Here is an 11,400-nt window from a genome sequence, read left to right on the forward strand (position 1 = left end):
CAGGGTCCACCTGGTCCTCCTGGCCCCAGAGGTCCTCAGGGTCCCGGCGGAACAGTTGTAAGTTTCTTTGTTTTCACGCCACTTCAATCACGCTAATAAATCAATGGTGTGATATTTGTTTTGTTTTTAAAAGTTTTTAAAAAAAGATCTCTGAATGAATCTTGTTTACATCCACAGGGTTCCCAAGGCCCCCCTGGTGGCATTGGTTCAGCTGGAGCTGTTGGTGAAAAAGTAAGAGGAGCCTTGTTTTGTCTTTAAAAGTGTTTAAACCTGTTTAGAGAAGCCTAAAACAAGACGATGCCATCTAAAAGTAAAAAATGTTGGCATTTGATAGTGTTCGGACATTTTCACCCTCTCTTACAGGGAGAAGCCGGGGAAGCTGGCAACCCGGGACCACACGGAGAGCCTGGTATGGCGGTAAGTGCGATACCATGCTGGTACAAATTCATGAGTCATCTCAAATCTGTTTTTAACATAACAGCTCACATATATAAATACAGCAGCAGCGTTTAATCCACCCCAATTATTCTTTTACACTCCAGATCTGCCAGGGTGCAGTTATTTTTAATTCATTATCAAACTCCTCAGAGGGCTGCAGCTGTCGGGGCTCTTTCTGAGTTTTAGAAAGTTCCACCAGTCTTGTCATGTGACCCCTTTTCAGCAGTTTCTTTTCATAAATCAGTGTCGGGCGGCACAAACTCACCCTGGTTAATCACAGGTTTTTACTCCCGTGCTGTTTTCGCCGTCTTTGCCTGTTTTCACAAATGAAGATAAACAGCAGATCCTGATCACGGAGGTGCCGTTAGTCCGGGCTCCCGGATCCCGTCTGAGTAATGCGCTCGAGTCTTCAATCCTTCATTCTGTATTGATGTTTGGGTTCGCTGCAGCCTATTGGTTTACGCTGACAGACTCTGGGCTCCACGCAGCACCGTGGTCAATGTCGAAGGTGCCCCGCTGGCATCGACCAGAGACTCTCTGCGCTCTAATGAGTCTGCTAATGATTCCACGCTTGTAATCTGGCCAAAGCATGCTAGCCAAGAGTATGAGATGCTGATTGGGCTGCCATTGTAGCGAGAATTATCATTATTGCTGTTATTATCACATTAAAATGTAAATCAGTTCTATTTTTTTAAACCGTAAGCTTTTATTTTGTTAGCTAATGCGTTTGTAATAATGATAGCCATGGTTTCTCTGCATTCCTTAATGGTGTTTGGCCTCTTTAGGGTAGGAAAGGAGAGACTGGGGAGAAGGGAGACACTGGTCCACCTGGAGCTGCTGGACCGGCCGGCCTCCGCGGGCCCCCCGGGGACGACGGCCCCAAGGGAAACCCTGTACGTGAGCAGCACCAACACACAAAACTGTCCCGACCGATGCCGTTCGATGCACAATCTCACGTCTGACTTTGACTCTGATCCGTCGGCAGGGTCCAGTCGGCTTCCCAGGAGACCATGGCCCCCCTGGAGAGCCAGGCACAGCTGTAAGTGATTGATCCCTCAGCGGATCAGAAGATGAAATCAGAGCTAGTTCTGTATTCACAGCTGTTTTATGAACAATTTCAATGATTCTTTATGTTGTTTTCGGTTTGTTCAGGGTATTGATGGTTTACCAGGTGACAAAGGAGATGATGGAGAGGCTGGACAGCCTGTAAGTTTTGTCACATATTCACACACACTTATACACACTACCGTGCACATTACTGAGCTTGTGTGATGTGGATTAAACCACAACATTTAACAGAAAGCTGCACCTTCTCTGGTCTTGAGTCTTTTAATTGCTCGGTTTCAGGGCCCTCCTGGTCCATCTGGTGAGGCGGGAGTACCGGGACCTCCCGGTAAAAGGGTGAGTTCAAAAATACACATTTATGGTAAAACTTTTTTACTGTGTGAGACGGAACATCAGCTGAATGGAGTGTTTAAGCATCACAGATGAGAATAACGATAATGATGAGAATTTATTCTTAAATGGAATTTTTGTGATATTAAAGACAAGAAATTAAGCTTATCATTTTAAGTCGAGCCAACTAATCTTGCTTTTTTTTTTACAACCATTCTTTAATTGCAGGCTGTTATGTTGTGCATAAAGCGTGAAATAACCGTTTATTTTGCGATTACTTGAGTTTTTTTGGACATATTATTATCACCACCCTTCTGAACATTGAACACTGATGAGGAACGGTAATTTCTTATGTTTTGTCGTGAAATCCGATACGTTTAACCGATACATTTAAAGGCTTCTCTGCTGCACACTTTGTTGAACGAGGAATTCACCGCTGTGTATGTTTTCCTCCCATCCCGTGTCCGGAATGAAAATGAGGGCTCGGACAGTTTGTCGTGCGCATTTTAAAAACAGTGTTAAAGTAAGCACTTTCTCAACCCACAATTTATACCGTGAGCCTGTATCCGTATGACAGAGGCTGCAAAACAAATTAGACCCGGCTACATATCCGTGTTAATGAAATGACTTTTCATCCTTCACCAAGATAATTCTCACTTAGTCAAGTTCCTAATATCTCTTCAAAATTGCCTGTTTGGAGCTCATTGATGCATGTGGCTGCTCGACTGCATTAGCAGAGACATACAGGTGCACGTGTGGGTGAGCGCGCCTGCACACACATTCACTAATGCGCATACAAAGTTGCCAGCACGCCATAACCTACATTAAAGACCATTTGTTTTTGTTTGCTGTTTGATTATGGTTTCTAATGGCAGATGACAGCCCACTTACAAGGTTCTGACCAGAGGCTGTTTGGAGAAAATCCTGACGTGCTTTTAGCTCAGTGTGTTTGAAATGTGGGGCAATTTGCAAACACTGATGTTGTCTAGCGCCCGCACGACCATTTCCCTCTTGAACAGAGCTCAAGGTCGCTGCGTTTCAGCTAATATGTTCTGCTTTGTGTCAGGAACTTTCTGATATTTTCCAGTTCAAAGAGTATTAAAAAAACAGGTTCCTTCGAATATGCTTAAGGTTAGGCGCAGAATTTAACTGCATGTTATCGTATTTAATTGTACCTGCGTTGCTTTTTTTAGGGATCTGTTGGTCCAGCGGGTAAAGAGGGCAGACAAGGAGAGAAGGGGTCAAAGGTGAGTTGCCAGTACGAGTGCTAGTAGCCAGCAGGTTGCAGTGGCTGCTGCTAAAACTCAGAGATATTAAATTTAACATTTTGTTATCCACACATATGGAGTCTTAATGCATGTTTCAGATTTTTGCATTCCATTCTGTGCATTTGAGTTAAAAAAAACCCCCAAAAACATGAACTTCCCCACAAAAACTAATATCAAAAAACAACCTCCTACCTCCACATTCATCCCCCATATTTCTCTACCAGCCTGATGTTGCACTAATGTTGCAGCTTTCTTGGCTTACCCCCCCGAGAAGTGGACTATACATAATCACAGCCCAACCGACAGCAGGACGCACCGTCAAGGTCGAGCGAATGTCATGTCGGCCATGTAGCTTTGCACTGGAAATGGCTCCACCGTGTAGAACCTGCAGAGGATATAAGCCCAACGGCTCCAGAGAGACTCTTTCAAGCCGCATGAAAAATTCAAACCTGTCGCTCTGGTTTCATAAATACTGAAAACGCTGAACTTTCCTGCCTAAAGACATTACAACGAAACTCACAGAAGTTTCCATGACAGCAGATACCCCGCAGATGGTTTGGAAAGCAACAGCAACTCAAACACCTCTAATATTCTGCCGAGGGCTGCGGAGGTGTACCTTAGATCAAGTCGATTTGTAGAGTTGTTGAATGGAGTCTCTCAGCGGCGGAAGCTCTGTGGCTACGAGAGGATCATTGTGAAATGGGCGCGATGCGGGAAAACCGTCTCCGCTAAAATGATGTTTGTTCCAGAGAAAGTGATGAACAGAGAGGAGACGCACCTGAACGAGTGTGTCTGGACGTGGCACGCCAAGTCACAAAAGTCCGCATTCTGTTCACACCGAAGGATTAGCTGTGATTTGACAGCGACAAGACAAAGCCGGCGCCGTGATGCTAAGGTGTCAGATCGAGGACTAATTGGCTGTCAGGAAAATCTGAATCCCGTTCCTCTGTGTGCCGAGTGGATTCGACGTCCGCGGGACTTCAATGCGCAGAAACCTGCTGGTTCTGCTCTGAGACAACAGATGAGATCTGGGGACATTCGATCTGTTTTGGACGTCGTTCTCGTTTGAGATGTTGTGAAAGGAAATCTTTGCGACACATCAAACGCTGACGCAAGTTGCTTTGAATATAAAGGAAAGTCTCGGCTTTTTGATGATGATGATGACGATGAAAAGCTATGTCTAGACTATGTCAGACCAAACGGGGCGAATAGAACTTCCATTTTGATTGCTTCTTCGTTTTCTGTTGATAAATTACACTTTGGGAAAGGGAGTAAATGTGCTCTTGGGGCTGTTTGACAGGGAGAAGCTGGAGCAGAGGGGCCTGTTGGAAAAACTGGGCCTGTTGGACCTCAGGGACCTCCTGGAAAGAGCGGTCCTGAGGGACTGCGTGGAATACCTGGTCCTGTTGTGAGTACTCTGTCCTTAGATGTACCTACTGCATGGGAATGAACCCAAATGTCAAAGCTATTTCCTCAGTATGCCTCCGAACTCTCAGCTAACTCATGTTGTTTTTAAAAAATTATATATTTTCAGGGTGAACAAGGACTTCCTGGTGCGTCTGGTCAAGACGGCCCTCCTGGACCTCTCGTAAGAATACGAAGTTCATAAATCAAGCTGAATGTTGTTTGGGCATGGCCCTGCTGGAAAATGATTTCAGCCTTGCAAGTGATCCATTGAGTGTGTAGGAAAGTAATCTGCAACTAATTACAGATCAATATTCGGTTTAGAAACCAAAAGGACACACACGGTCTCCAGCTCTTTGAACTCCTGCACGTCTGTGTCATTAAATGAAAGCACCTGATCAGCTTGGTCGGTCAATTTAGGTTTGCTGGAGCAAAAAAAAACATGAATAATAATCAGTGAATCGTGTTTGTCGTAATTAATTAAACCTTCATCAGCCGCGCTGCCGCCGCAGGATGAATATTCATGAATGCGGAGATTTATGAAAAATAAAATGATGCAAATTCCTTTCAAATCCATAACAATCTGATTCTTTTTCCTCCGCAGGGACCTCCCGGACTTCCCGGTATGAAAGGTGACTCTGGATCCAAGGGAGAGAAGGCAAGGAGTTATTACGATGCTAATCGCAAACGGTTTTATTTTGTATTTCTCATATCTGCAAATGTGCCTTATCAGGAGCCCTGCGCAAACGTCGCCTCTGTCTTTGGCTCCGTTCTCTCTCAGAGAGAGGGAGAAAAGCCTCTGTGAGGAGCTCTCACTCTGATTTAATGCACTGAATGAATATGTATAGGACCGGTCATGTCATCCTTCTAATGGTCATTGGTTCAGTGCCAGCGTGAAGCCAGAAGCAGATGGTCATAACTCTGTAAGGCAGCAGGTGCTGAGACAGACTATTGTTAAATATGACAACCACAATAAACACAATAATTATTTATTGTCGGGAATAAGGCGCCGCTGAGGGGAGCTGGCCAGACTTTGAGCATAAACCCTTCACTGTTGTTGTTTTTTTCTTCTTCCTTTCACTTTAAGTAACGGCCTTCGTTTTCTACTGATGACAAATGAAGGCAAAATAAAGGAAAAGTCGATGTGATTCATATTTGTCAGCTTCATAATGAGTGCAAATATTGTTTCACTCTGGCTGGATTCCCGTCTCCTCGTCTCATTTCTCGCTGCTGACTGTTTGTCTCCTCTGCCCACCTCAGGGTCATCCAGGTTTAATTGGCCTGATCGGACCCCCGGGTGAGCCTGGAGAGAAGGGAGACAGAGGTTTGCCTGGACCTCAGGGTAATGCTGGTGGCAAGGGTGACTCTGTAAGTCTTTTTTTTTTATTAAAATGCAAACAAAACCCAGGATATTTACCTTATAAGAATAGGAATCTCTCAGTAGCCGCCCTGCATAAATGTATATGTGAACAAAACTGAGTTCTCTGGAAGGTTAAAGTCTCCATATTGTCACGGGTGACAGAAATGGAATTTCATGTATCTCATTTGGAATCAAAATATTGTAAAGTATGGCTGAATGGGTTTTTATGACTGAATGTATAGATATCTGAAAGCAATTTTATATTTCACGCAGATAGCGAGACAACAAACTCTAGATTATAAATGCTTTACCTTTATATACATATATATTCTAACCACACATAGGATTGATATTGATGAATGATAAAGAGGACATCGTATGATGATATTTTTAACTGCTCATCAATTGTTTTTTAAAGGGTGCTGGGGGCTCCCAAGGTCCTCTGGGCCCTCCTGGGCCACCTGGACTTCCTGTAAGTTTCACATGTTACTTAAACATGAATTGGTCCAACTTTTTAAATTTTTTCAACTGTTTCAACTCAAACTTGTGTTTTTGTTTATATCACCAGGGCTCCTTAGGACAGAAAGGTTCCAAAGGCTCAAACGTGAGTCCGGGTTCATCAGCGTTATTACTTGTACATTAATGATTTATTTAATTTAATTTTTTTTATTTTTGTTTGTTGTCAGGGTGCACAAGGTCAAAAGGGAGACCCTGGACTGGTTGGAGCTCCTGGAGCCCCGGTATGTATACGTATATGTATATCAATGCAGACATCATTGACTACAACACGACTGTCCCACTGGGCTGTCCTGCTTTGCACTTACTCTGCTTTTCAATATTTGTGGGAATGCATTACGATTTGATTGAACTCAAATCGATCCGGTGAAATCAAGACAAATATGTTTTTTTCAGTTTTTGTCCTTAATGTTTCCATTTTTTCTTGGTTCTAAAGGTTAGAGCAGAATAAAAACAAAGCATTAAAAAGAAGATTTATCTGCTACTGATTCAGAAACCACTCAGCGATAGCATGTTGGACCATGTCCTCTGTGTCGTAGGGTCCCCCTGGAGACATGATCCAGCCGCTACCCTTCCAGCTCTCTAACAAAAGAGCCAGACGGCAGGCTGACATGCAGGGAGCCGAGGCTGAGGCCGACTACGGCATGGTGATGGAGGGAATGGAGGACGTCTTTGGGTCACTCAACAACCTCAAACAGGACATCGAGCGCATGAAGTTCCCCTTGGGTACCCAGGACAATCCTGCCAGGACCTGCAATGACCTGCACCTGAGCCAGCCCGACTATCCAGATGGTACGTTGGAGAGTTTGTCATAATTGTCACATTGAACTTTATTACCAGTAACATCAGGAATATTCCACCCGTTACGGACTTTATTCCAACGCTTTTGGCTCCGCAGAAGTTTCTGAGTGAGCCAACTCCAAATTTTACCACATGCTCCAGATTTGGAAATAGCAAAGAGTGAATCTGCCTCTCAGGCTACTCAGAAGCTGCCATGTCATAATTTTGGAGGACGACGGAGCCATTTAAAAAACAAAACAGCAGCTGCCACTCAGGCCTGATCAACTCCGCATAAGTGTTTATGGAAACTGGCGCGCTTATTTACATGTGGCGCTGTTGACACACATTAGCATCAATCACACGTTAAAGCCGGAAAGGGCAGAATATTATTAAAAGTGTCAGGATCCATTTAGATGAGCAGCCTTGCATCCTTTAAGTCTCTACAACAGCCTTTTTTCCCCCACGCTAACCTAAATGTGGTTTGATATGGATTTGATGTGAAGACAAAAGGGGGGTAAAACACCTCCTGATGATGAAAACAAGCTTCCAAACAGTTATTAGAACAAATGCAGGTCAAGGCAAGGTGAGAACTCTGTTTGAAAATTAAAAAAACGGAACTTTTGACATTTAGTGTGAACTGAGTTGGAACTTGCACATCTATAATTCTGCAAAGCGTTTGTTTATGGACATAAATTAAGCATCTAAAACTAGTAACGAGCCGGCTTGTGAGATGTTCATAGAGGTAAAAAAAGTGACTCCTCTGGAATTACAATCGAGTTCTGAAAAAATAACATCAACGAGAATCTCTAATGCCGTTCCATGAAAGAAGCATTTTCAATATTTGAGTAACCTTGAACCATCAAATGTTTGTTCGCACAGGAGTTTCGTTTCATTCTAATTGCCAACTGAACTAATTGGCAGGAACAAAACTCTTTTTAGCATTCAGTAGCAGGAAGGCCAAAGCCGTCCTGATTCCACCTCAGCAGCTGTGTTTCTCACTTGTTTCCGTCTCCCAGGCGAATACTGGATTGATCCAAATCAAGGCTGCACAGGAGACGCCATCAAAGTGTTCTGCAACTTCACCGCAGGTGGAGAAACTTGCATCTACCCGGATAAAAAATCTGCGGGGGTAAGAAAGGCGTTACTGTAACAATCTCATGATTTAAACGGCGTTTTAAACGCGTCACCGCTGACGTGGCGCTCTGATATCAACGCGGCGCAGGATCTCGTTCACTTATTTCTCCTTTTGTTTCTGCATGTAGGTTAGAATATCCAACTGGCCGAAGGAAAGTCCAGGTTCTTGGTTCAGTGAATTCAAGCGTGGCAAAATTGTAAGTCACCTAAAATAATTTTTGTAATCATCATTTCCTCTATTTTTCCTATTCTTACCCTGCAGACATTCCCATCGTGTTCAAACCTTGTGTCACATGCGATAACACTCCGACCAATCACCTTTCCTCCTGTCTCTCCTCTCTTAATTCCATTCCTCTTTTACCCCGTGTTGTTTCCTGTGCTCCTTGGCGCTCTTTCTCCCAGTTGAACTACGTGGATGTAGAAGACAAAACCATCACCTTGGTGCAGATGACCTTCCTGAAGCTCCTGAGCTCGGCGGCGCGGCAGAACTTCACCTATATTTGCCATCAGTCGGTGGCGTGGTACGACGCCAAGGCTGACAGTTACGACAAGGCGCTGCGCTTCCTGGGCTCTAACGACGAGGAGCTGTCGTACGACAATAACCCCTACGTCAAGCCGCTGACGGACGGCTGCTCGGTAATCTCTCAAACCGCACCGTTTGCAGCTTTTTCCACTAAATCCCGACAAATCCAATTAATCCTCATCAATATGTAGCCAGAACGGAAGAGTGTTTAGACAAGAGGAATTATGGGATCAGAAAATTCTGATTTGTTTTTAAAGAAATAAATGCTGTGGGTTGGATCTAAAGTGATGGTTGCAATCACTCTGGAAACTAGAGCGCACCTTTTTAGCAAGATGATTTAGCTCTTTAAAAAAACTTAGTTCTACTCAATTTCATTTTTACTTCAAATTGTACACATGCATTTGTTTTTGATCCAGCTTTTAATACATGGATAAATGTACAGAAAGTAAAGCGCTCACTGGTCCATTGATTATTCCGTCTTCGAGGTGGCGGACCCGTGGTTTTTCCCTCAGGTTTCGCCACATTAACGGCGTCTGTCCTTTTGTGTCTGCAGCTGAAGCAGGGTTATTCAAAGACGGTGATGGAGATCAACACTCCCCGCATCGACCAGTTGCCCATCATTGATGTCATGCTGAATGACTTTGGGGAATCCAACCAGAGGTTCGGCTTTGAGGTCGGCTCCGTCTGCTTCCTCGGTTAGACGCGCCCCGGCTCCCCGCTGAAGGACAGGGTCAGAGGGTCGATATTGACTCCCACATGCTGAGATCCAACCACCTTTGCCTCCCCAACCCCCACCAAGAAAAAAAGAAAAAACGTATCTACGGAGAAGACGGTAGACGAAGAGTGCCCCCCCAGGCCCTGTCATGAAAGCGCTGGTCAGGGGAAATTACTCCTCGCCCTTGTAGGGCCAGAATCACGTGACTTTACCTTACGAGAAGTAACGGGAGTGAGATCAGGAAGAAGGGCATGTGGAGCCGTGCTGGACAGAGAGGATCCAGTCAACCTGAACACCCCCACCCCACCCTCCCCCCACCCCCCTCCACCCACCTCGTCCCTCTGGATGCTCTTGGTGCTGCTCTGAATACAACCACAGAGGTGCCTTTGTGAAGAGTCACAAAACAATCAAGGTGCTAAAAACAAAACAAAAAAAGCCTAAGTGCATTTTAATGAAACTGTAATTATTATTTTTATTATTATTATTATTTTGTACAATAGTGTTTCTTTTTGACTCCGCTCATAAAAAGAGATGCATGTGTCCCAGCTCTTTAGGTTGAAATCAATATTTGGCAAGCTATGAAAAAGTCATGAAATATATTTGATGGTGGAGAAAACATTTGTTAGGAAATATACTTTGGATTGCATTCCAATCTGAAAGGGCTTTTCTTTTTTAATTAACATAACTTTCAATATTTGTGGTTTAAAAAGCAGATTAAACTGAAACACATTAGTATTAAGTTTATAAACCTTTTTTTTCCTTCAGGGCATAAAAGACTGTCAGGATATTAAGGCATAATAAAATAAGATAGTAATATAAAAAGAGTAGAGAAGGGCTTTAATGTGTACCTCAGTTTCTTAACATGTGGGCATATTTGAGTCTCCATTTTTGTTCATATCTTGATATTCAATCATCATTTGTGGAGGCATTTTTTTAATTATTTTATTCACAATCAGAGCCCTGTTGATTTTCTCTTTCTGTAACAGTGAACAGATGTTTTCATGTGCCACTCAAAAATATTAAAACTGGATTCTGAAACATGTTGGGTTGAATGTCTGCCTTGCAAAAATATCTGAAGAATTATCGCTCTCACCTTGACTCCTCACCGTGTTGTACTAACCAGTTTTCACATAATCCGCATGATTATTCACGATTAGCATGATCTGGAGTGTTTGGGGTGCAGGGGCTTGACTCCTGTGAATTCCTCTGACTCAGATTTGACTTTGATCAAGATCTGTTTGCATCTCGTCCGCTTTAGCTTTAGGCTACGGCGGCGCAGACTTCAGAGCCGCTTTCAGACCTGTGTAATTATAGTATGTTTACAACATATATATGTGCAACTGAAATAAATGCTTGGTGCTTTGCCAAATGCACACTGCAATCTCTTGCATTCACTTGCAGGTCATATGTGGGCAGGGCCAGCCGATAATTGAACCTCTCCTTCACATATTTAGACTCCCGACTCACCGATTGGCGCTGTGACGGGTCATATATTGATGTGACGTGTCACTCTGCAGTGGCGCTTTTTGGAGATATTGAAGATGTTCGAATAGGGGCCGTTCATTAAACACTGTCACTGCAAATCATTAGAAAACCCTTTTTTTTGTCAAAATTGATGCTACTGGTTGCTACATGACAGAGTCACAGCTCTGATCATTACTGGCAAGTAAGTTAAGAGTGAGGCAGTTAACAGTCCCGACATTCTTATGATGTTTAAAATGACCCCCCCCCCCCCCCCCCATTCCCCCGATACTGGGAGTGTTGAAGGAAAGTCAGTGAATCTCTAACAGATGAAAAACAAAAGGATTAAAAGCAGAAGGGCATGAAGAGGAGCTGGTCTTGGGGGCTCAGACCCCAGCAGATTTGC

At 43.8% G+C, this 11,400-nt stretch overlaps 1 protein-coding gene across 1 annotated transcript in view; it reads left to right on the plus strand.

Annotated features, from left to right (window-relative positions):
- LOC130538836 (collagen alpha-1(XI) chain-like) overlaps positions 1-10,906 on the plus strand; it is a 57,671-nt gene extending 46,765 nt beyond the window's left edge. Inside the window, exons 48-67 of the mRNA XM_057056773.1 lie at positions 4-57; positions 178-231; positions 364-417; positions 1,224-1,331; positions 1,424-1,477; positions 1,591-1,644; positions 1,786-1,839; positions 3,027-3,080; positions 4,402-4,509; positions 4,636-4,689; positions 5,110-5,163; positions 5,766-5,873; positions 6,284-6,337; positions 6,434-6,469; positions 6,552-6,605; positions 6,921-7,173; positions 8,178-8,290; positions 8,424-8,492; positions 8,698-8,931; positions 9,372-10,906. Coding sequence (XP_056912753.1) covers positions 4-57; positions 178-231; positions 364-417; positions 1,224-1,331; positions 1,424-1,477; positions 1,591-1,644; positions 1,786-1,839; positions 3,027-3,080; positions 4,402-4,509; positions 4,636-4,689; positions 5,110-5,163; positions 5,766-5,873; positions 6,284-6,337; positions 6,434-6,469; positions 6,552-6,605; positions 6,921-7,173; positions 8,178-8,290; positions 8,424-8,492; positions 8,698-8,931; positions 9,372-9,518 — 1,770 coding nt within the window. The 3' untranslated portion in view covers positions 9,519-10,906. The remainder of the gene's footprint in view (positions 1-3; positions 58-177; positions 232-363; positions 418-1,223; positions 1,332-1,423; positions 1,478-1,590; positions 1,645-1,785; positions 1,840-3,026; positions 3,081-4,401; positions 4,510-4,635; positions 4,690-5,109; positions 5,164-5,765; positions 5,874-6,283; positions 6,338-6,433; positions 6,470-6,551; positions 6,606-6,920; positions 7,174-8,177; positions 8,291-8,423; positions 8,493-8,697; positions 8,932-9,371) is intronic.
- Positions 10,907-11,400: the final 494 nt, after the last annotated feature.

Source organism: Takifugu flavidus, chromosome 15, assembly GCF_003711565.1.
Source record: "Takifugu flavidus isolate HTHZ2018 chromosome 15, ASM371156v2, whole genome shotgun sequence".
In the NCBI taxonomy this organism is placed as follows: Eukaryota; Metazoa; Chordata; class Actinopteri; order Tetraodontiformes; family Tetraodontidae; genus Takifugu; species Takifugu flavidus.